This window comes from Brassica napus, chromosome A4, assembly GCF_020379485.1.
Source record: "Brassica napus cultivar Da-Ae chromosome A4, Da-Ae, whole genome shotgun sequence".
Taxonomy (NCBI): domain Eukaryota; kingdom Viridiplantae; phylum Streptophyta; class Magnoliopsida; order Brassicales; family Brassicaceae; genus Brassica; species Brassica napus.
Genome location: NC_063437.1, coordinates 9,783,782 through 9,807,837, shown reverse-complemented (window position 1 = coordinate 9,807,837; position 24,056 = coordinate 9,783,782). Strand labels below are relative to the sequence as shown.

The 24,056-nt window shown below is 39.2% G+C and overlaps 4 protein-coding genes and 1 pseudogene across 4 annotated transcripts; 2 read left to right on the top strand and 3 right to left on the bottom strand.

Annotated features, from left to right (window-relative positions):
• Window positions 1–295: 295 nt before the first annotated feature.
• LOC106446020 (uncharacterized protein YtfP) lies at window positions 296–3,510 on the bottom strand. The gene is made up of 16 exons (XM_048777448.1): window positions 3,224–3,510; window positions 3,084–3,143; window positions 2,527–2,640; window positions 2,367–2,454; window positions 2,136–2,281; window positions 1,948–2,049; window positions 1,799–1,870; window positions 1,619–1,718; window positions 1,450–1,532; window positions 1,290–1,367; window positions 1,100–1,198; window positions 963–1,013; window positions 812–868; window positions 659–700; window positions 522–573; window positions 296–424 (listed from the first exon to the last, which is right to left on the bottom strand). Exons 1-16 carry the CDS (start codon window positions 3,464–3,466, stop codon window positions 321–323), a joined length of 1,491 nt encoding a protein of 496 aa, XP_048633405.1. The 5' UTR covers window positions 3,467–3,510; the 3' UTR covers window positions 296–320.
• Window positions 3,511–4,603: 1,093 nt separating this feature from the next.
• On the top strand, window positions 4,604–7,574 carry LOC106449558 (polygalacturonase QRT2-like). The gene is made up of 9 exons (XM_013891300.3): window positions 4,604–4,782; window positions 4,884–5,021; window positions 5,740–5,913; window positions 6,010–6,030; window positions 6,113–6,320; window positions 6,414–6,495; window positions 6,607–6,715; window positions 6,863–6,976; window positions 7,167–7,574. The coding sequence occupies exons 1-9, from the start codon at window positions 4,633–4,635 to the stop codon at window positions 7,434–7,436; spliced, it is 1,266 nt and encodes a 421-aa protein (XP_013746754.2). The 5' UTR covers window positions 4,604–4,632; the 3' UTR covers window positions 7,437–7,574.
• A 9,096-nt stretch (window positions 7,575–16,670) lies between these two features.
• LOC125608165 (zinc finger BED domain-containing protein RICESLEEPER 2-like) lies at window positions 16,671–19,568 on the top strand. Its single transcript, XM_048778124.1, has 7 exons — window positions 16,671–16,784; window positions 16,884–17,076; window positions 17,164–17,243; window positions 17,824–18,149; window positions 18,307–18,445; window positions 18,501–18,998; window positions 19,221–19,568. Exons 1-7 carry the CDS (start codon window positions 16,671–16,673, stop codon window positions 19,566–19,568), a joined length of 1,698 nt encoding a protein of 565 aa, XP_048634081.1.
• Window positions 18,315–21,951, bottom strand: LOC125607922 (annotated as a pseudogene).
• Window positions 21,952–23,153: 1,202 nt separating this feature from the next.
• On the bottom strand, window positions 23,154–23,576 carry LOC106448269 (heat shock factor protein HSF8-like). Its single transcript, XM_013890178.2, has one exon. It carries the CDS (start codon window positions 23,574–23,576, stop codon window positions 23,154–23,156), a length of 423 nt encoding a protein of 140 aa, XP_013745632.2.
• Window positions 23,577–24,056: the final 480 nt, after the last annotated feature.

The following is a 24,056-nucleotide window of genomic DNA, read 5'->3' as shown; positions in this document are numbered from 1 at the left end:
ATCATGTTTTCAATTGACGAAAACGGTCTGAAAATAAACAAATGTCTAGAGCTGCAAAAATAGGACACTTGCTTATGATTAGAAGTTGTAAGAACTCAAGTTTTTATGTTAACCAAATAGGTACTCAACAATACCAAGGTTGTCTCAGTTTGACTAATAAGTTAACCAAATATCAGCGTTTCAGTTTCAAGCATGCAAACCCTTCTTTATTTTTCTTGTTCTAGCTATCAACTTTTCGATAAGATTATTATGAATCTTTTTTGTACTAGAAGACTATTATGATTCACAGATGCAATTTTTATGTGTGAAATAAATAATGTTTAGCTTGTTTTCATAATAAATACTGACTCATTTATTTTCTCTTTGTTGCAGGCCATGGTATTATTTGTGGACACCTCTTTTGAAAAAGAGACAGAGATTGATCCTACATAGATAGATAATAGAAAAATCAAATATTAAAATGTTTGTCTCTTAAGAAGACTATAATCCGACTACTTTTCTTTCTGTAGAACTTATGTTACTTGCTAATTTGCCGATGTGGGTGCCAGCGATATATCCACCTGACCAAGCATTCTGCATATAAAAAAAATACTTGCATGAATTACTATGACATGTTAACATTTTGATTGCGTCTGAGTAGTCCTAGTTGCATGTTAACCTGAAAATTGAAACCTCCTGTAACTCCATCTACATTTAGTACCTGCAGACACATAATGTAAGAAAGGAAGGATATGATGCTACGATGGTCATGTCATGTGTATAGTATGTAAAAAGACCAAATAAACATTGTACCAAATAACGCAACGTTTACCTCTCCTGCAAAGAAAAGATTAGGAACCAATCTGCTCTCCATTGTCTTCAAAGAAATCTGAAAACAGCAGAAGACATTATAGATTAGGTCTAGTACAAACCCCAACCCAAAAAAAACACAGGATTAGTTTTAAGTTTTCAAAAAAGCAAACCTCGGACAAAGGAACTCCTCCTGCTGTCACAAACTCATCTTTGTATTGACCCTTTTATAGCAACATAACAAAGGACAGCGTCATCACCACCATCTTGAGTAATATAATGATACTAAATTTCATATTTGATGGTATACCTTTCCAGTGACTTGAAATGTACAATGCTTAAGAAGATCAGAGATGGAGCTCAAGGAGTTATTTGACAGGGAAGCCCACAAAGTGTCTTTTGAGGAACCCTGGTAGATCAAGAAGATGGTCAAGAACATTTTCATAAGATCAACAGGTTTTACGATAGGTTAAAGCAACGAAAGAAGGTTTGGTAAGAACCTCGCGGTCTAGAATGTATCTCCAGAATCTATTGACAAGACCGAATTGAGGAGGAAAAGTATTGGATACCTTATTCTTCTGCATCAAACAATGATCAAAACTTTTAAAATAAAAGACCAAGAGAAAAATGAAAGAGAGTAAAAGTGTGAAATGCTGTAACTGAAAACTGCAGCTTGTGTTGTTTGAGTAGAGATTTAGCAGTTTCAATGTTAATATCCGGTATGAAGTCAACACTAAGAAGCCCTGAAACCAAACCATATCAACCTTTATTAACATCACAGAGTGAACAGAGAACAAAATTTCTCTCGTTGAAGAAGGAAGATCCGAACCTTTGTACTCTGAAGTAAAGAGATGGCGTGCACCCCATGCAGAGAGCCGGAGAATAACCGGTCCACTAAGTCCCCAATGTGTCACAAGCATTGGACCAACCTTGATACAAAACAAGTAAATTTGAAGAACCTATCCTCATGATAAAGAATGTTAAACAAATGAGGAAGAGAGATGCACACCTGCACGAGCTTTGACATATCCGAGCGTGGATGTTCTAGTTTCAGTTTGGCTTGGACTTTGGAGAAACTAATCTGAGCAAGAGAAAGAAACAATCTCAAACATGAAGTTTATGATACATTTTAAAAGTATAAAAACAGAGGAAAATTACTCCTGCTAACTCAGCAAGCAACGGATCATTGATCTTAAAAGTGAATAAACTCGGTACTGGATCGACAATGGAATGACCAAACTGAGTGGCTAAGGAGTGACCCTGTAACATAATCAAACAAGTCTTAAGAAAACATTGTCAAAATGGCTTTACGAAAAAAAGAATTCATGTTGTTACTTCAAAGAAACCTGTGGGCTACTTCCAGTAGCAATAAGAAGATATGAAGCTTGGATAGATTCAGAAACGTCAGCAGTTCGCTTCCCAACTTTAACAAGGAACTTCCCATCAGGTTTAGTAGAAGCACTTAACACAGACTTTCCTCTCTCAAGCCTGACTGGTTCATGAAATTTGAATGGATAAAAGAGAAGGCAGGAATAAAGAAGAAGAATGGATTATTTCAAGAGATGTTTGTATGATACCTCCTCTAATAGTAGCTTCGTGTAAGAGACAATCAACTACAGAAGCTGAATTATCACTCACAGGGAATACTCTTCCATCGTCTTCAGTCTGTTGGATACTAGAGTTAGGTCGAATAGAACAAAACATATGCAAAGATTAAGTTGATGGGAGATTCACAACCTTTAGTGGGACTCCACGCTCAGAAAACCATGACATGGTATCAGCAGGTCCATGTGTGTAAAAGAAAGAACCCTTAAGCTCTTTATTACCACGTGGATAATTCTCCGCTAACCTCTACATACAAATGTAGTTAACATAAGTTCAAATCAAACCAAAACAGATATGCTTCGCACAGGATTAAAGACAAAACTAGAAGAAAGCTTCATGATTTTTGCAATTCCTCATGCGAAAAGTTTCAAGCTTTCTATGTATATAACAACAGTCACAATAGTGTGTATGCAACCCTCTGGGAATCTCTCTACTTGCAAAATTAATATTACGTTAACAGAAACACAAATCAAGCTAAACCAAGCTACAATTCCAAACATTTAAGTTTGAGGCTTTCTATGTGAACAATACGGACAATAGTAACATCGTTAAAGCTCTGTGAATACTTTATATACAAATCTGATATTAAGTAAGCTAAACCGTTAAACACAATATGCTTCCCACATGATCAAAGATTCTGAAGTTTTCAAGCATAAAGTTTGAAACTTTCTGTGTGGAACAACACTCACAATCGTATCTGTGCAATGCCCATTGGTGACATTGCATCGACCACCACCAGAAATCTTCACCTACAGATTGCAAATGACAAAAGAATGAACCAAATAAAAATTTATCCATTTAGTTAATAGAAACAAGAAGAAGCTAAAACCTTGGAAAGAAACCTCCCTTTCTCGATAACCAAAACTCTCAGTTCCGGCGAGAGAGTCTTAGCCCTAATGGCTCCATAAACTCCAGCTGCTCCGCCACCAACAACTACCAAAACCTCCTCATCCTCATCCTTCTTTTCGGCTAAACTGTTTATGGCAGTGAAAAGACTCCTCCTCCGGGTGGTTGCTCTACATAACAAAGCTTTTACAGGAACCCATAAAGGATTTGCTAATTTCAAGTTCATTGCCCACTCCACTTTGATTGTTATCTGTCGATTCGAGCGATGAGTAAAACTACCCGGTAAAACCCCTTATAATTTTAAAACGGCGTCGTTTCATCTTAAGCCGAAACGACAGCGTTTTCAAAAGATAGAAATATTTTGAACCTCGGATTGGTCCCCGCTTCTGTTTCTACCACCTCGGATTCCAACCATAGACCGAAAATTTTCAGTCGTCCCTTCAAGAAAATTGAGCCTCTTTAAATCCAAGTCCTTTGTACAAAAACTCTGAAATTCAAAGTTAACGAATGTGTAAACTGTAACATATGTTACGGGTGGTCTGGTCTGTACATGGTTAAGCCATTATAATGCAGTTGCTGATACTGGAGTCTGTTAAGTGTTAACTAAATATATGACGAGTGACGCTAGAAAAACAAAGCGGAACTAACAGGATCGAAGTGCATCAGATTTCGCCATTCACGATAAATAAGTTGAAATTTTTGGTTCCCAGCTTCCACTACAAGTCTGGCTAACGTTTCCTCCCCCTCGCCTATTTCACCTATATATGGTCTTTTACATATTATTACGATATACTGTATATATCAGCTCCGTTGCTGTGATACATATTCAAACCATTCTGTAACATTAACATGTTAAATTCTTTTTGTAATGGTTATTATGCGTCTCGAATATGGGTTCTCCCCTTTAATTACTTTAGTATTTAAAATGATGATTGCGTTTAATTAGATAAAAAGTAATTTGGCGTCACAGAAACTTATATTTGACATGGTGATATGTGACCCGTAGATCTTCGGATAAAACAGATGGCGTCACCGATACTTTTATTCTTTATTGTTATGTTTTCTTAAATATTCAACACTTTTTTTGTAACAACCAATTTTCAATATAACTATTTCGATTAATGAAAAATAGGTTTTCGGAATATATTTATTTTTTATATAGTTACAATACTAATTTAAAAGGAAATTTAATTTGTGATATGCTGGAATAAACAACTGGATACCTTTTTGTTGTTACATAAAAATATGGAAAACCAAAATTTTATATTATCAAATAAGATCAGAATCTATGAACGAAAAAATCAGATCTTACATGAAGATTTTGTAACAAACCTCAATCACGTTTAAGTATATTATACTTCCATTTTTCTTGTTCTAGTCGCACAGAAGAAAATGGATTTTTTTATGCTCTTAACATATCTTTTTTCTCTCTTCCACAATAATCAAACAGGTCCTTCTCATTCTTCTCCTGATGTTAACAGTAAAATTTTCAATGTTTTTGATTATGGAGCAATAGGAAATGGATATGCCGACGATACTAAGGTTAGTCTTCTTTTTTTTTTGGTAAATTATATCATATATATTGAAAATATACAAGCTAGATTGAAATATACATACTTTTCTTTGTAATAATGTTTTTTCAGGCATTCATGGATGCATGGGAAGACACATGCAATTACATTGGATCTAAATCAACCATGGAGATTCCTCAAGGAAGAACATTTCTTCTTCAGCCAGTTGGGTTTCATGGTCCTTGTAAATCCAAGAAAATCGTTTTTTCGGTATGTAATACTTATATGTGTGTGTGTGTATGTGTGTTTAAGATCTATAAAACCTAATTTACATCAACAACATACAAATCAATGAAAACATTTAACGGGTATATTTATTACAGGCATGTTGAACTTTAATTGTGAGGAAAATGTTTCAAAATGATGTCGGCGTTCGTACTCTAGTCTATTCTAATCTTTCTCTTCTATAGCCCTAATTCATAGGGAGGAAGAGATATTAGACCATGATTAACTCCGGTCTCTTAACTGGGATTCTTAGATTCAGCTAAAAGACGATTTTTAGTTTTTCTTAGATTTTAATTAAAAAAAAATTAAGAACCTTTCTCAAATATTTAAGAGATATAAGAATAATTTTTTAGCCGAAAAATATAAAATATGTCAAATCATGAGAGTTAAGAGACCGAGGTTTGTCATTTCCTTATCTCCGGTTGTGCACCAGGGTTGATTAAATATTTATTAGGCTTACGAATAGGCTCATGAAAATTTACTTAACCATAGTTTTTTTAGAACGGAAATTCACTTAGCCATAGTTTGCTAATATTTTTTCCGATATATAACACATACAGTAACTTAGTGAATTTGTGATATTTAAACCATATTGATTTATTTTTAATTAAAATTATAAAATCATTTTTTTCATAACCATAGAGTTGTAAGTTTGAACGACATAGTATATTATTTTCATCGTAGCTACATTTTTTAATTGTAGATCAGTGGAAACCTAACTGCTCCTTATGCTCCATATCAATGGAAATGCAATGAAGATTACTGTCATCAGTGGATCGAATTTGCACATATTAATGGACTTTATATCGATGGTCCTGGTACGATTGATGGCCAAGGGCCAAAATGGTGGTCGCTAAATTGCAAAAAGTATGAACAAGTAAGTTCATTTAAATTTTATAGCTTTTCTATTGATTTTAGCTAATAACTTTATTTTATCTTCATTAAACTCATTTTATATTGTTTAAATTTATAGGCATGCCACAGAAGACCACGGGTATGCAATTATGTTTCAATAAAATCTTCAAACTCAAATATACGTTTGTTGCAAACTATTTTATATGATTTGTTTCTCTTAGGGTATGGTTATATCACATTCGAGTAATGTGCATATAAGTAACATTGTGGTTAAAGACAGTCCAAATTTTCAAATGTCATTGGAAGATTCGAAATGGATTTTCGTTAAGCAACTCACCATAACCGCCGATGGTGATAGCCCTAATACTGATGGCATTCACATTCAACGTTGTCTGAATGTCTTCGTACACAATAGTAACATTCATACAGGTGATTCATTGTTGATCTTTGTAGACATCTTATTTATCAAATAATGATCTCTAACTTTAATAATTAGTTACATGTTATATTTGGTATTTTTAGGTGATGATTGTATATCTATTGGTGATGGTTCAAAGTACGTTAATATATCAGGAATCTCGTGTGGTCCGGGTCATGGGATAAGGTATATTTTCTTCTGTATAACCTTACATGTATCAATTATAACCTTTGATTATTGTAAAATTAATCCAAAGATTATAACTAATTATAGCAAATTTTATATTGCTCAAACAAGCATCGGAAGCTTAGGTCGAAATGGTTCTAAAGAAACAGTGGAAAACGTTATCGTTCGAGACTGTATCTTCAGGAAAACAGATAATGGAGTTAGAATCAAGACATGGCAGGTAAAATCAAAGATTGAAACTATATCAGTTGCAATATTTTATCCGATTATTTTATTTTGTGACTATCGGTTGCAATATTTGATCCGACTATTTTATTTTGTGACAATATTTTTTGTCATATTTTATCCAAATTTTTTAATTATTTAGGGAGGAAGAGGACTAGTTCGAAACATTTTATTTGAACGTATAAAGCTACATGGTGTAACCCGACCTATCATCATCGATCAGTTTTACTGTCCTCACTCGCAATGCAATAACCATGTAAGTAGATTATTTTCTTCTTGTTATATAAATGAATTTTCTTATATTAGTTTATTGCATGTAGATATATTATATTTTATGTTTTCCTTTTTTGTTTGTTCTCTACTCTGGGATATGTTAATGATTCATTGTTGTTTGAGACTATATTCAAAATTAATAAAATTGAATGCTAACTAATTCATATTCACAGACTGATGCTGTGGAGATCAAGAATATAATGTACAAGCACATACATGGAACAGCAGTGAAGAAACCGTTTGTGGAACTACTATGCAGCAAATCAGTTCCATGCAGAGATATATACATGAACGATATAGACATTCTTGACCAAGAGGAAGGAAAAGGAAAGAAATATCACAAACGATCGTCACATCCTCCTGCTGAATGCATCAATGTTAGAGGAGAGTCTAATGGTGCGATAAAGCCTAAGCTAGCTTGTTTAGATTCCGAAAGACATTGATTTGTCTAGCACACTTCTCTTTAGTTTATTTTATGCTTTTGATGAATTAGTTAGGAAGAGAACCACCAGTATTCATATTTGTTTTCTTATTTTGATATGCTTAAGAAATAATTAAAAAGTTGTTTTGAGTTACCTTGATCAGTACCCTTGATCTGTTGATCCTATGATTAGTACTCATCTCGAAATCTAAATCAACAAGTAGTTATGTTAACTAATCTTTAAACGGTGTCCAAGCACAAACGGCGACCAACTTTTACCTAGCATTCGAAGCTAACTCGCTAAAGTACCCCTGATTAACAACTTAACAAGATCGATCAACCAACAGCTTATCCTGACCGTGTCGAAGCTCATTAAAGTTCATGTTTGATCTCGACACTGATGATGTGCTTCTCGTGTATGTTAAAACCGGCTTAGGGGCTCCAGCATGTTCTTCCTCAGATTATAGAATGGATACTAGGACACTACAAGAAAACGTAATTTTAACGAGGAAGATTAACGAGGAAAAATAATCCTCGTAAAGAAACGTTGATTTTGCGAGGAAAGTACGTTGAGAAAGAAAAGCATCGTTATTTCGTCGTAAGCTAACGACAAAAAATATTCGTCGTAAAGACGATGTAAATTAACGTGGCTTTTACGAAGAAATAGTTTTTCCTCGTAAAAGCCACGTAAATTTCGCGAGTGCTTTACGACGAAATATTTTACGTGTACTTAACGAGGAAATTTTGAATCCACCAACTTGGTAGGTGGCTCACGTTTTTTTTTGGCCATACAATTAATTTTCGTCGTAATTTCATAGTAAAATTACAACTACCAGATTCGAAATTTTCTATAAATATGGATGTTGGAACATCATTTTAAACACACCAACAACAAAAAACGTGAAAGAAAAAAAAATGGCTGGCTCTGGGACTATTTACGAGTTGCGGAATTGGATGTATATGCATAGAGATGCTAACGGGAGAGTGACGAAAGAATACCTTGCGGGGCTGGAGACATTTATGCACCAAGCAGATTCAACACCGCTCGCCCAAGAAAGTGGTAAGATGTTCTGTCCTTGTCGGAAATGCAACAATTCGAAATTGGCAAACCGTGAAAATGTTTGGAAGCATTTAATAAATAGAGGTTTCACGCCAAATTACTATATCTGGTTTCAACATGGGGAAGGTTATAATTATGATCAGAATGAAGCTAGTAGTAGTAATAGCAATTTTCAGGAAGAACCGGTTAATCATCATTTGCATAATGAACATAGTTACCATCAGGAGGAGATGGTAGATTATGATAGGGTTCATGATATGGTAGCTGATGCATTCGTAGCTCATGATGAAGATGAAGAACCTAATATAGATGCAAAAAAGTTTTACGGAATGTTAAACGCGGCGAATCAACCACTTTACAGTGGTTGTAGAGAAGGTCTCTCTAAATTGTCGTTGGCTGCTAGAATGATGAATATTAAAACTGATCACAATCTACCTGAAAGTTGCATGAACGAATGGGCGGACTTGTTTAAAGAGTATTTGCCGGAAGACAATGTGTCTGCTGATTCTTATTATGAGATTCAGAAATTAGTTTATAGTCTTGGGTTGCCTTCGGAGATGATAGATGTCTGCATCGACAACTGCATGATCTATTGGGGAGATGATGAGAAGCTAGAAGTATGTCGATTCTGCAAGAAGCCACGATTCAAGCCGCAAGGACGGGGACGTAATAGGGTACCGTACCAAAGGATGTGGTACCTACCAATTACAGACAGATTGAAAAGATTGTATCAATCAGAGCAGACTGCTGCAAAGATGAGATGGCATGCCGAGCATACTCAGACGGATGGTGAGATGACTCATCCATCAGATGCAAGAGCCTGGAAACATTTCAACAAAGTACATCCGGATTTTGCTAGCAATAGCCGGAATGTGTATCTCGGATTATGCACAGATGGATTTAGTCCGTTCGGAATGTCAGGGAGACAATATTCATTGTGGCCAGTCTTTCTTACGCCATACAACCTGCCACCGGAGATGTGCATGCAACGGGAGTTGCTATTCTTGACGATATTGATACCTGGTCCGAACCATCCAAAAAGGTCCCTGGATGTTTTCCTACAACCACTGATAAAAGAGTTGAAGGATTTGTGGTCAACAGGGGTGAGGACGTACGACTGTTCAACGAAGACGAATTTTACGATGCGAGCTATGCTTTTGTGGACCATAAGTGACTTTCCTGCATATGGGATGTTGTCTGGATGGACTACACATGGGAGATTAGCTTGTCCATATTGTAATGGAACGACAGATGCGTTTCAACTGAAGAATGGTAGGAAGACAAGTTGGTTTGATTGTCATCGTCGATTTCTTCCCATTGGTCATCCTTACCGAAGAAACAAGAATTTGTTTAGGCACAAAAGGGTTGTGAGAGACACTTCTCCACCATATCTAACTGGAGAACAAATTGAAGCACAAATCGACTACTACGGAGCTAACGAAACAGTTCGTTGGGGTGGTAATTGGCATGTCCCTCGTAATATGCCTGATTCTTACGGTGTTCATCACAACTGGCACAAGAAGAGTATATTTTGGGAGTTGCCATATTGGAAGGATCTTCTTCTGCGCCACAACCTTGATGTGATGCATATAGAGAAGAATTTCTTCGAGAACATCATGAATACAATATTGAATGTCCCAGGGAAGACAAAAGACAACATAAAATCGAGGTTGGACTTGCCGGATATTTGCTCAAGAAGCGAGTTACATATTAAAAGCAATGGACAAGTTCCCGTTCCGATATTCAGACTGTCTTCAGAAAAAAAGTCGGTGTTGTTCAACTGGGTGGCATCAGAAGTGAAGTTCCCCGATGGGTATGTTTCAAATCTCTCTAGATGTGTTGAAAAGGGTCAAAAGTTCTCTGGGATGAAGAGTCATGATTGTCATGTCTTTATGCAACGACTACTGCCCTTTGCATTTGCGGAGCTACTTCCAACAAACGTACATGAAGCACTTGCAGGTTCGTAGTGTTTTATATCACAATAATTTTATAACGGTCTAGTTTGCAAAATAATATACGACTAACAATGTGTTTAATTGTTTTTGGAATATAAAAGGCATTGGAGCATTTTTCAGGGATCTGAGCACACACACTCTTAAAGAAGAAGTTGTAGAACTGCTTCAGGAGAACATTCCCATCTTATTGTGCAACTTTGAGAAGATATTTCCTCCTGGATTTTTTGACGTCATGGAGCATCTAGCTGTCCACCTCCCATATGAGAGCGAAGCTTTGCGATAAACTCCGTCACGTTTTTGCCTAAAACAAAGGATGATTTGAGAAGAATTTCGCTGCGGAGCTTTTTCATGTCCCAGACGATGAAACTGTTAGTATTGCTTTTGCTCCACGAGATGATCTGATCCGACGAATGATCGTCCACAATCTGATATAACTGGACGTAGATTCGTAGAATGAAGAAGAAGATCCCGTTGAGAGTTTGCGACTCATGTTCCTTAATCCAAAACCCTATATTTGATTAGTAGAAAGGAAATTTTCACAAGGGATCGAATGAGATTTGGTGATAAGTTGGCAGTACCGTTGGCGTTTGTTCAGAAGAGAAGGAGATCGCAGAGAGTGAAGAAAAGTGGCTAGAGGGAAGTTTGAAGTGAAGGGAAGACTCTCTGTGGGTTAGAGAGTTTGGGTCGAAGTTACTGTTGAATAAAGTGTCGAACGTTGTCGTTTTACATTATGCGTTTCTCTACTTAAGCTATGAGTTGTAATCATTTGGGGATTATCATAATTGATCAATAAACATTATCTTATCTTCTAATCCTTTCTTCTTATCCTCTTCCCCTTTTCTTGTTACGGATAAGCTTGCTTATCATTGGTATCAGAGCTGAAAATGCCTCCGAAGCAGGAGACTCATACCGAACGGATCTCTGCTCTCGAAGGTCAGATCAATGATTTCGCAAACGCGATCGATGATCTACGTGACTCCACGGCGAGGAGTGAGCGATCGATTCAGGAAGCGACGGTGAAGAGTGATCAAAAGTTTTTGGAGGTCGATCGGAAGGCGGAGGAGCGTCATGCTCAGCTGATGGCGATGTTCCAGAAACAAACGGTGGTGGTGACAAATCAGGACAAGGTGGAGCCAAAGGATGGTGGACTGGTGAGATTCGCGGTGAGAAGGAAGGATCTGCTTCCAAGACCCAAGGGTTGCAGATCCGTTCAGAGAAGGGCCTCTTACAGGTTCCGGAGACGGCGATTCCTTTCAGATCTGCGGAGCTCAACACTCCGTCGTATCACGCGGGATCCTCTGGGTATTCAGCTCAGCAAAAGCTTGAATCACCCCCGAAGAAACTCGATTTGCCGAACTTTGAAGGGAAGAACCCAGATGACTGGGTCTTTCGGATGGAGAAGTGTTTTTCGGTGAATCAGACGGAGGAAGGAGAGAAGTTGTCGTTGGCGATGTCGTGTTTGATGGGTTGTGCGGTGACATGGTTGAGGATGATACAGGACCGGGAGGAGCCGTTGGATTGGAGGGATTTTAAGTTGAAGTTGAGAAGGAGGTTCAAACCGACAAGAGGAGGGACCATCCTTAGTCAGATGTTAAGACTGAGACAGACGGGAACTATATCAGAGTATAGAGAGCAGTTTGAGGAGCTATCCGCAGAAGTACCTCATGTGACAAATGATGTGCTAGAGGAGATATTCTTGCACGGTATGAAGCGAAGTTTGCGAGAGCAGGTTGTGAGATTGAGGCCGGTGGGAATGGATGAGATTGTAGACATGGCCAAGATCATAGAAGAACAGGAGAATGATCGCAATGCTTACAACAATAGGTCCTTCCAAAGGACTAGTTCGGCGCCGACCCTCAATGCGAACCAGCGGAATTATCACTCTAACTCTGGTAATGCTCGTTACAGGGAGAACACATCAGCGAGGAAGTCTGTGGACTCTCCGCGTGACAACAAGAACATTGATCAGAAGAAACTCATCCAAAACCCTTGCAGACATTGTGGAGAACGGTTCTTTGCAGGGCATAGGTGTAAGGCTTTTCAGAGGTTTAAAAAAATGGAGTTGGATGATAGTGAAGAGAAAGATGAGGATGAGCTGAGTGAGGAAGAGAAGTCGGAGAATCACAATGGTACTCAGGAGCAGGAGTTACATGTGTTGTCTTTGAATTCTATGGTGGGAATTACCTCTAAGAAAACTATGAAGATGAAGGGAAGAATTGGAGGTCGAGACGTTGTGGTGCTTATCGACTCGGGGGCCACTTGTAACTTTATCTCGAAGAGACTGGTGGAGGAGTTGAAGTTACCTGTGGTGGAGACCGTAGGGTTCGGCGTGGCGGTTGGAAATGGAGAAGTTATTTCAGGGTCTGGAAAATGTGAAAGGGTGGAAGTTGTGATCCAAGGAGTACAGATTAAGGAGGAGTTCTTGCTCTTTGAGTTGGGAACAATCGATCTGGTTTTGGGATACTCTTGGTTGGCTGAACTTGGAGAGACCCGCATTAACAGGGGGCTACACATACTGAGGTTCCAGCGAGACGAGAAATGGGTATCCATTTGCAGTGATCCTGAGTTACTGAAAGCTCAGGTGTCCTTAAATACGATGGAGAAGCTTTGTGACAAGGAAGATGTGGTATACTTGCTAGAGTTACAAGCATTGTTTGAGCATGCTAGCAAAGATATGGAGGCGAACCCCAGTCCAGCCATAACCGCTTTGTTAAAAAGGTTTAAAGGAGTTTTTAGAATGCCGGAGGGCTTACCGCCAAGGCGTACGAGAGAGCACGCAATCACCCTCCAAGAAGGTACTTCACCGATAAATGTGAGACCCTATAGATACTCGCATACACAGAAGAATGAGATTGAGAAGCTGGTTAAGGAGATGCTGCAGGCAGGAATAATTCGTCCTAGTATCAGCCCTTTCTCAAGTCCAGTATTGTTGGTCAAAAAGAAGGATGGAGGACTTCGATTCTGCGTTGACTATAGAGCAGTAAACAAGAGCACGATACCAGACAGATACCCCATACCAGTGATCGAGGAGCTGCTTGATGAGTTGGCGGGGGCAACCATCTTCTCCAAACTGGACTTAAAATCAGGGTATCATCAGATTCGGGTACGCGCAGAGGATGTGGGCAAGACGGCTTTCAAAACCCATGAAGGCCACTATGAGTTTTTGGTGATGCCTTTCGGCCTCACTAATGCCCCTGCAACATTCCAATCAGTAATGAACGACATTTTCAAGCCTTATCTCAGGAGGTTTGTGTTGGTGTTCTTCGATGACATCCTAATCTATAGCAAGACAGAGGCGGAGCATCGCGAGCACTTGAGGCTAGTGTTGCAGTTGTTGAAGGAACATCAGTTTTATGCCAATGAGAAGAAGTGTGCCTTCGGGCAATCCGAGATAGCATATTTGGGGCATGTTATTTCTGGCAAGGGTGTGGCTGCAGACCCAGAGAAGATCACCGCTGTGAAGCAATGGCCTCAACCAAAGAATGTTACATCCTTGCGCGGGTTTTTGGGATTGACGGGTTACTACCGGAGGTTTGTTGAAGGCTATGGGAAAATAGCGCGACCTCTGACTGATCTATTGAAGAAGGAGGGTTTCAAAATGGACTGACAGAGCTTCACATGCTTTTGTGAGATTGAAGACAGCCATGACGCAGTTGCCAGTATTGATCCTCCCTGATTTCACTCAACCATTTGTGGTCGAAACCGATGCTTCTGGCATTGGGATTGGAGCGGTGTTGTCTCAAGGTGATCGACCCATTGCCTTCATCAGCAAGGCATTTTCTAGCAAGGGTAGAGTGAAATCAGTATATGAAAGGGAGCTATTAGCTATTGTGTTTGCGGTGACTAAGTGGCGCCACTTCCTAACGGGTCACAAGTTCACTATTCGCACTGATCAAAAGAGTTTGAAGCACCTGTTGGAACAAAGGGCTGTATCAGTGGAGCAACAGAAATGGGCTTCCAAGTTATTGGGATTGAATTACTCCATTGAATACAGGCCGGGTAAAGACAATAGAGTTGCGGATGCCTTATCAAGGATTCCGGGGCAAGAGGAGATCTTGGAGTTACAATTGACTGCTCCCCTAACGATTGACAGAGAGGAGTTGGCAGTACAGGTGGCTCAAGATGCAGTGTTGCAGGAGATTATTAAGGCTGTGCAAGAAGGAAGAGAGGGTACTGAGAGTTACAGTGTGAAGGATGGATTATTGATGAAAGATAACAGACTCATCATTCCGGAGAAATCACCTTTCATTCCAGCTTTGATGAGACAGTTTCATGATAGCACTATTGGGGGACATGAAGGGGTGCTTAAGACTTTTAAGAGGATGGCTAGGGAAGTGTTGTGGAAGAACATGAGGAATGATATCACTGAGTTTATTAAGGCGTGTGCAATATGTCAGCAGAACAAATATTCTACACTATCTCCAGCGGGGCTCCTATCTCCATTACCTATTCCTCAACAGGTGTGGACTGATATCAGTCTCGATTTTGTAGAAGGGCTGCCGTTTTCTAAGGGGTTTGATGTGATACTGGTTGTGGTCGATAGGCTCACTAAATACGCTCACTTCATCCCTCTCAAACATCCCTTCACGGCAAAGACGGTCGCAGAGACGTTTGTTAAAGAGGTAGTCAAGCTACACGGGTTTCCGGAGACGATGGTTTCGGATCGTGATAGGGTGTTCTTGAGCTTGTTCTGGTCTGCTCTGTTCAAGAGTCAAGGAACTGCGCTGCACAAGAGTACAGCGTATCACCCTCAATCCGATGGACAGACTGAGGTGGTGAACCGTTGTTTGGAGGCTTATCTGAGATGTTTCGCAGGAAGGAAACCATCGTCGTGGGTGCAGTGGTTGCCATGGGCAGAATATTGGTATAACACCTCCCATCATTCAGCGACGAACACGACTCCCTTTAAGGCGTTGTATGGTCGTGATCCTCCTAGACTTTTGCGGTTTGGTGATGTTCCGACTGCGAATGCGGAGGTAGAGGAAATGATCAAGGGTAGGGATGAGTTACTACAGGAGCTGAGGGACAACCTTGCTACTGCTCAAGCAAGGATGCAAGCTTCTGCTAATAAGAAGCGTCAGGATGTTGAGTTTGAGGTGGGCACTTGGGTTTACCTGAAGTTACGTCCTTATAGACAGACTTCGGTGGCTTATCGCAGAGCTGAGAAGCTAGCGCCTCGTTTCTTTGGCCCCTATTTGATCGAGAAGAGAGTAGGGAAGGTTGCTTATAAGCTAGTGTTGCCTGCGCACAGCTTGATACACCCTGTGTTCCATGTCTCGCAGTTGAAGCTCGCAGTGGAACCTAACACTAAGGTTCAGGAGCTCCCTTTAATCCTTTCGTCGTCGTTGGAGTGGAATGCAGAACCAGAGGAGTTGGTGAGCATTAGGAGATCAGTGGATGGGAAACAGACTGAGGTTTTGGTTAAGTGGTCTGGGTTGCCGGAGTTCGAGAACACGTGGGAACCATTACAGAGGTTGAAGGAACAGTTTCCTCATTGTCAGCTTGAGGACAAGCTGGTTCTTCTACGGGAGGGTATTGATAAGTTGGCAGTACCGTTGGCGTTTGTTCAGAAGAGAAGGAGATCGCAGAGAGTGAAGAAAAGTGGCTAGAGGGAAGTTTGAAGTGAAGGGAAGACTCTCTGTGGGTTAGAGAGTTTGGGTCGAAGTTACTGTTGAATAAAGTGTCGAACGTTGTCGTTTTACATTATGCGTTTCTCTACTTAAGCTATGAGTTGTAATCATTTGGGGATTATCATAATTGATCAATAAACATTATCTTATCTTCTAATCCTTTCTTCTTATCCTCTTCCCCTTTTCTTGTTACGGATAAGCTTGCTTATCATTTAGCCCTAAAGCTTTAATCATCTTTATATAGAGATTCTCTCGTTATATAAGAGCTGTCAATTGGTCGGGCCGTCCGTGGGCTCTCCCTCTCCAAATTTATAAGGGTGGTTCATGGTCATGCCCAAATGACACATGTTTCAGTTGGGCCAAAAACCAATTTAGTTTATGGGCATATTAGTTTTAGATCAAATGGGCATTGGGTTAGCCCAATATACTTAATATCTAGGACTTTTAATTGATAAAAAAATTAGAATTGAAATTTTTTTTGAGATCGATGACTTCTCGATTTCTCTTGCAACGGTGAAGCGACGACAACGAAGGTTCATCGACGACGACAACGAGGGTTCATCGAGGTTGAAGCGAGTGTGCAGCGATGATGACAAGAGGGTGAAGCGACAATGACAACAAGGGTTCATCGAGGGTCATTGGGTGAAGCTACGACGACGGTTGAAGGTGAAGCTACGACGACGGTTGAAGGTGAAGCTACGACGACGACTGAAGGCGATCTCTCTGTCTCTCAGGACCTCTCTCTCTCTCCGACGATCTCTCTCTCCGGCGATCTCTCTGTCTCTCAGGCTCTCTCTCTCTATGGCGATCTCTCTGTCTCTCAGGCTCTCTCTCTTTCCGGCGACTTCGCTCTTTCAGCCTCCATCTCTCCTACAATCACTCTGTCTTTCAGGCTCTCTCTCTCTCTCTCCGGCGATCTCTCTCTCAAGCTCCATCTCTCCGGCGACTTTGCTCTCTCAGGCTCCATCTCCCCGGTGACCTCTCTCCCAGGCTCTCTCTCCGGCACCTCTCTCTCAAGTAAGAGTCTCTGGGATCTAAATGTTTTGGGTTGCTACGCTTAGTGTATTAGTTCTGGGTATTAAACGCTTTTGTGCTTTGATGAAGTTTTGATCGTAAGAGTGAAACCCTTTGATGAAGTTTTGATCTGTGTTTTGATCGTAAGAGTGAAACCATTTGATGAAGTTGTATGTGTTTCTTGCTTTAGCTCGTTTTGACTAGATATGTTTTGAAGGAAACTTGCTTGAGCTTCTCCTGTGTTACGATTCTTTAGTGGACGTGATTTAGTGGCTAGTGATCTAGTTTCTGATTAAGCGTTTGTCTATTTGTTACAGGACAATGAGCTTTGATACTCCAAACCTGATGATTGAAGATAGCTTTTATGATGAAGATGAAAACATGTAACATGAAGATACTGATGAGGTCCATGAGGATGATCCAATGCCTCTAGAAATCAGTTCATCAGAAAAAGGTACCACCAGTAGTAGTAGTTCAAGTAGACGTAGAGCTAAGTGCTGGAAAAACTTTACGCCAGGAGAGAAACATTCTGATGGTAAAACTGATGTCACATGTAATCACTGTCAAAAGTATTATTTCTTGAATCTGCGTGAAAATGGAACTAATACTATGAATCGTTATATGAGAACTTGCTCAAAAACTCTGGGAAGTACTCCTAGAAGTAGTTATAGAAAGCTAGATATGGAAGTGTTTTGTGAGATGATTGTTGTGGCTATAATTCAGCACAATCTTCCTTATTCTTTTGTCTAGTATGAGAAGATAAGAGAAGCCTTCACCTACGCTAATCCTTCTATAGAGTTTTGGTGTCGTAATACAGCAGCGTCAATTGTGTACAAGATTTATGAGAAGGAGAAGATGAAGCTTAAGGCAGTCTTGGCTAACATCCCCGGTAGAGTTTGCTTTACCACAGATTTGTGGAGAGCCATTACTGTAGAAGGCTACATGTGCTTGACTGCCCACTACGTAGATGAAGAGTATAATTTGGAGATGAAGATCTTATCCTTTTGTGCTTTTCCGCCTCCCCACTCTGGTATTGTGATAGCCATTAAGCTGATCGAGCTGCTAAAAGAATGGGGGTTAGAGAAAAAGGTATTTTCTGTAACAGTGGATACTGCATCTGCGAATGATAATATGCAAGGTATTTTGAAGAGAAAGCTACAAAGAGATTTGGTGTGCAGTGGGAAATTTTTTCATGTGAGGTGCTCAGCTCACATTCTAAACTTGATCGTGCAGGATTAGTGGAGCTTTAGATAAGATCAGGGAGAGCGTTAAGTATGTGAAAGGATCTCAGTCTAGGGAAATTATGTTTCAGAACTGTATCGAAACAGTTGGAATACGAGCTGAAGTGGCCCAAGCGGGTCTGATTTTAGATGTGACAACACGCTGGAACTCCACACACTTGATGCTATCGAGGGCTATTGGTTAAGGACGCCTTAAGAAACCTTAAAGAAGTTGGTAGAAGCTATAAGAGCTTTCCGTCTGAGCTAGAGTGGGACAGATCAGAACGGATCTGCAAGCTATTGGAACCATTTGTTGAAGTCACAAAGCTCATCTCTGGTTCATCTTACCCGACAACAAACTTATACTTTATGCAAGTATGGTCGATTAAGTGTTGGTTGAGAGGTCATGAAGATTCAGAGGATCGAGTTATTTGTGAAATGGTGGAGGCTATGAAAGAGAAGTTCAATAAATACTGGAAAGAGTTCAGTGACATATTAGCAATTGCGGCAGTTCTTGATCCTCGACTAAAGTTTGCTTTTCTAGAGTATTGTTACAATATTCTAGATCCTGACACTGCCAAATTGAATTTGGATTATAAACGTGGCAAGATGGTCAAGCTTTTTGGAGCATATAAGAAGGAGACAAGCACCACTAGAGCATCTACTTCACATGCTCCTCGACACAGCATACCTTCAGGATATGATGTAAGTTCATACTACTTCAAACATATATTTCTCGTGAATGTTAAGACTCGTAGACTTGACTTGTAAATGTAAGACTCGTTGGTTTGTTGTTTTAGACTTGACTTATAAACTTAAGACTCGTTGGTTTGTTGTTGTAGACTTGACTTGTAAACTTAAGACTCGTTGATGCTTGAAAGTTGAAACTTAAGACTTGTAGACTCGTCGGTTTGTTGTTGTTTGCAGGAATTTTATGCTTACTTCTCTCAAAAGACCGCCAGTGGTAATGGGAAATCACCATTAGACACATACTTGGATAAGCCAGTGGTTGATATGGAAATCTTTAGAAGTTTGGATGTTGTGTCATACTGGAAAGACAATGTAAGCCGCTTTAAAGATTTGTCTTCAATGGCTTGCGATGTCCTCAGTATCCCTTTCACGACAGTGGAGTCGGAATCATCATTCATTGGTAGCCGAGTTCTCAACAAGTATAGAAGCTATCTCCTACTCACAAATGTTCAAGCTTTGATTTACGCAAGGAACTGGTTCCGTGGCTTTCAAGAAATAGGTGATGATATGATATGTAAAATATGAACGGTCAGTAATGTGCTCTCTGTCCCTAAAACAAGCCAATCAGTGTGCCCCACGTGACCAAATCCTCTTTGCTTGAGGATTCGATGACTAAACGCAGCGTTTTAATTGGTTGTGTTAACAAATCCTCCAAAGACTTGATTTTCTAATTCATGTGCTCACTTCCATTATTTTTACTCGATTCCTCTGCTCCTCTCTCTTTTGTATGTGCTCACTAAACGCAGAGTAACACAAAACAGAAGCAATTGTTTTGAAATTAAATCTGTTGAGACAAAAGACGTATCTGCTTTGACAACCAGCGAGACAAATACATATCGCACAATGTTTCTTAATAAAATATTGGACAATTCTCTCAAATAACCATTTTTTAGTTTTTGTTATAAAAATGGATCTGAAGAAAAAAATGACCAAAATAACTTTTTTTATTTTGAAAATTTTAATGTTTATTTTTTTATTTTTTTAAATTTGAAACCTTATTCCAAAACTGTACATTTTAATCTTAAATCCTAAATCTAGATTAGTTAACCATAGGGTAAAAATACAGTTTTACTTTTTAATAAAATTTATTTTGGTCATTTTCTTTGTTGAGAGCTATTTGTAACAAAAACTTAAAAATGACTATCATAGAAGGCCCACTGAGATTTAGTGAATTTTATAAAAATATATGAATAGTGTACTGAACCGAACAAAACCTGTGTTTTGCAGTTACATTTATTTATATGTGCGTATTTAAAATAAAAACATGCAGATGCATAAACAGCTTCACTTTCTTTCTATGATCAGCTAATTTATCAGGTAAATTGCTAGGAATCTCAGAGTTTCGTTAGGAAGGTTGGAGCTAGAGAGATGGTAGAGTAGATGCCTGAAGTAGTCTGTTCTCATCAACATAGCTTGAAGACATATCGGGATTAAAATCTTGAGGGAAGCTAGGGTTACCGACCATGAAACCACTATAAAGGTCCTGAAAATCAAAGCAGATGTCATCTGAGAGACAAGGATCTAGAACGTTGGTGTTGGTAGTGTCACCCATACACATGTTTTGATCCAAGCCATAAAGCTCATGACTCATGAGGCATCAACTGATTCAACTCGTAGTTGCTCACAGATTCTTGTAACTCTAGTGGGATCACTGAGTAATCTTGTATGTTTGAGAGGCAAGGATCTTGAAAGTTGTTACCCATACACATCATGTTCTGATCATAAGGCATCAACTGATAATGTAATCCAGATTTTTGTACCGCTGACACGCAAAGATGTTGAAAGCTGTTGTTGTTGTTCTGATCATAAACACAAACCTCATGATTTTTCAACCTATACTCTTGTGGTAACGGTGTGAACTGGCTAGGGTTCAAAGATTCTTATGTTTCTTTGCCGCAAGGAAACGACGCCTCTCTTGCAAGTAGAGTAAATTATTTCCAAGGACTGAATCAATTGGTTGATTTGGTCGGGAGAGTAGTGATCAGAGATTGGGTACTTTAATTCTTCAACATTCCTCTTCTTGATCTTATTAAGAATCGTCTTCTTCTCCTTCATCTTGTTGAGGAACTCGCAAAGATTGACGCTTTTCTTGCCTCTTGGCTTTGTCTAATTGGATGTAGCGGAGAGCGAGGGATCTCACTTTGTCTCTGTCCTCAGGCCATGTCTTGAGTTCGCCGTCAGGTCCGTAATGAATGACGCAGGCTTCGATATCACAGAGCGTAGTAAGCTCTTGTGCTTTCTTGAATACCGTCAAGAGTCTGCTGTTCAAACTCGTTGCAGCGCGTGAATAACTTGAAGAAGTAGAAGAAGCAGAAGAGCACTTGGAACAAGAGGAAGGACGAGGTGATCGCATGGTGGCTTTTCTTGTTGATTTCTCGAAACACGCTCTGTTGGTGGTCGCACTCGCACACGAAGAAGAAAGAAGAAAACAAATGAAATTGCGTGAGAAAGTTTGTGAATTGGAGTTTGATATATTTATAGATTTTTCTTTGACTCTGCGGTGAAAAAAGGAAAGATTTACTTCAGCAATTATTTAGCCATTGAGGTTTGTGAGAAAAGGAAAGATTTTTTTCAGATTTTTTTTACCCTTGTTTCTCTCCTCATTAAGGAACACGGTAATGTCATGTGCTTTAAGATTTTGTTTGATTTGTTTTGGATATATTTTCGTATGATATCGATTGAGCTGGCTAATCACGTACAAAGAGCTTGATATCAAACTTCCCATTTACAAACTTGTCGTTTGCCCCAAAGTATAAATCTACCAATCAGTGCCGTACGTGCCCATGCTCTAAACGCACCGGTTTATCTCAAATTATAAAAGTTCTATTTTAGTATTTTGCTTGAGGATTCGGTGCTTAAAGGTTCAACTGCACTTCACCTCATCAACTTAGTGCCAGCTCAGCATCATTCTTTCACTTCTTTACCCGATTCACTCTGTTTTTGCCTTTTCTTGAATCCATTTAGAGCATGAACAGCAGCGAACTGATGATTCCCGATTTCCAATGTTTTTTTTAATTATTTTAATTTTTTTTCGTTTGACTTTAAAAATATATATATATATATATATATTTATATAAACGAACTTATCACGGACCACCACGTGTCGTGGGGCCCGCGGAACAGTAACGAGACGTATCACTTCGGCGAACTTGTACGAGCCGGGTTCATTAAAATCTGATTATTTTAATATTTTTTTCTTGAAAATCGTGTGAACTTTCCTATTGATACTTCGATGCGGATGGTCTTAGATTTGAACTAAGAGACATGAGAATCAAAGGCAAACACGTTTGCAAAACTTTCACATGCATCATTCCAAAACTAACGCTCACTGTATGAGCTCAGATTAATACAGTGGAGCTGCTTTAATTAATCAATACACACTATAATTAAAGAGCAATTAGAGAAGTTTGTGAGTGCTGCTCACATACCATAAAGAAGGAATGTCCTAACATGTAGCAGCTGTGAGTTTAGTGAAAGTGAAAAGTTCACGAGGTAGAAAAATAAAGGGAACAAGGGTTATGATTTTAGTGTTGGTGATCATGGTGAAGTAAAATGTGACTGGCAATTGCGAGAGAGTACCAGAAATCTGATCTTGTGAAGCTTGACATCGTCTTGAACGAGCAAGAAGTTTATGCGTTAGCCACAAAAGATTACCGTGTGGGTAAAGAAAGAACTTGTTGAGAATCTAAAATAACTTGATAGAGACGCAGATGTTTTAAGTGATGATACAAGCTGATATACCCCACGCGTTCAAAGTCTCTTAGGAGACAAAGATGGTGTAGTAGTTTTATGCAGTTGAAGATTATTTTTTAAAATATTATAGAAACGCGACTGACAAATCTACTTACAGCAGAAGTAAAGAAACATCTCTGTCAAAACAAAACCACATGTTGATTTGATTAATATATGAATAGACCGAATTCGCAAATTGATGGAAACATATAGACACAATTTTTATTACATAGAACAAGACGTTACAAAAACATATACCGTTTCCTGGAAAAAATCACAAATTTCATTACAAGAATAGATGAATCTTTGATCAGATCCTCCAAAAACTTTGCAAGAGAATCAGTTTTGAGGGACTCCCTCCAAGCTTTTCTTGGTTGATCAGATACTTAGGTTTTGAAAGAGAGTCTCAACTTTGAGGGAAGCTTTCTTAGCTTTGAGTCGACACTTCAAGGCTTTGATTTGAGCATCGAACCTCTCAATCCTCTCCGACAAGGCTTTGGCCATCATCTTCTTCATCACAGGGCTTCTCGAGAAATCAACGTGTGAGAATTCCAACTCCCCAGGGCCCTTGCCGACTGTTTTGAAGCCATGAGAGCGAAGCTTTGCGATAAACTCTGTCAAGTTTCTGCCCAATACAGAGGAGGATTTGAGAAGAATGTCGCTGCGAAGCTTTTTCAAGTCCCACACGACGAAACTGTTGTTGTTGCTTTTGCTCCACGAGATGATCTGATCCGACGAGCGATCCTCGATGATCTGATATAACTGGATGTAGAACGAAGACGTTGAGAGTTTGCTAATCATCCTTTTTTTAGTTATCGGTGGTGGTAGTTAAGACAGAAGATGAAGAAGCACGAAGACGGAACTAGAAGTAAACCTAATCCTTTGAGGAGAGAAATCAAGAGAGACAGAGAGAGAGAGAGTAAAAAAAAAGGAAACTTTGAGTTGTTGTCGAATGAGATTAGCTCTAAGCTTTATGATGATTGGATTATATAGAAAGTGTTTCAACGGTCCTAATATGATCAATTTCCTTCTTTTTTTTCTCTCTTTCGGATTTCCTTTTTTACTCTTAAAAATAGACGGTCAAGATGTGATCGAATGAATTTCAACGGTCAGTTTGTGATTAATTTCCTTTTTCTTTGGGATTTCCTTTTTTTCCTTTTTATTTTTTCGTTTTATGCATATTGGACGGTCAGGATATGTGCAGGAGAATTTGCCACTAATCAGTGCCGCACGTGACCTAATTGGCTAATTCTAAAACACACAGTTTGTGCTCAAGTTATT

Excerpts from the sequence above, each read along its gene's own strand:
- LOC106449558 (XM_013891300.3), top strand. The coding sequence starts at position 4,633 with ATGGATTTTTTTATGCTCTTAACATATCTTTTTTCTCTCTTCCACAAT. Across the intron at positions 5,022-5,739 it reads CCAAGAAAATCGTTTTTTCG|ATCAGTGGAAACCTAACTGC; the intron begins GTATGTAATACT and ends TTTTAATTGTAG. Across the intron at positions 6,977-7,166 it reads ACTCGCAATGCAATAACCAT|ACTGATGCTGTGGAGATCAA; the intron begins GTAAGTAGATTA and ends TCATATTCACAG.
- LOC125608165 (XM_048778124.1), top strand. The coding sequence starts at position 16,671 with ATGACAACAAGGGTTCATCGAGGGTCATTGGGTGAAGCTACGACGACG. Across the intron at positions 17,077-17,163 it reads CTCCGGCACCTCTCTCTCAA|TTTTGATCGTAAGAGTGAAA; the intron begins GTAAGAGTCTCT and ends GCTTTGATGAAG. Across the intron at positions 18,446-18,500 it reads AAGCGGGTCTGATTTTAGAT|GACGCCTTAAGAAACCTTAA; the intron begins GTGACAACACGC and ends CTATTGGTTAAG.
- LOC106446020 (XM_048777448.1), bottom strand. The coding sequence starts at position 3,466 with ATGAACTTGAAATTAGCAAATCCTTTATGGGTTCCTGTAAAAGCTTTG. Across the intron at positions 2,455-2,526 it reads AGCGTGGAGTCCCACTAAAG|ACTGAAGACGATGGAAGAGT; the intron begins GTTGTGAATCTC and ends AGTATCCAACAG. Across the intron at positions 1,014-1,099 it reads CATTTCAAGTCACTGGAAAG|GGTCAATACAAAGATGAGTT; the intron begins GTATACCATCAA and ends TTGCTATAAAAG.
- LOC106448269 (XM_013890178.2), bottom strand. The coding sequence starts at position 23,576 with ATGATTAGCAAACTCTCAACGTCTTCGTTCTACATCCAGTTATATCAG.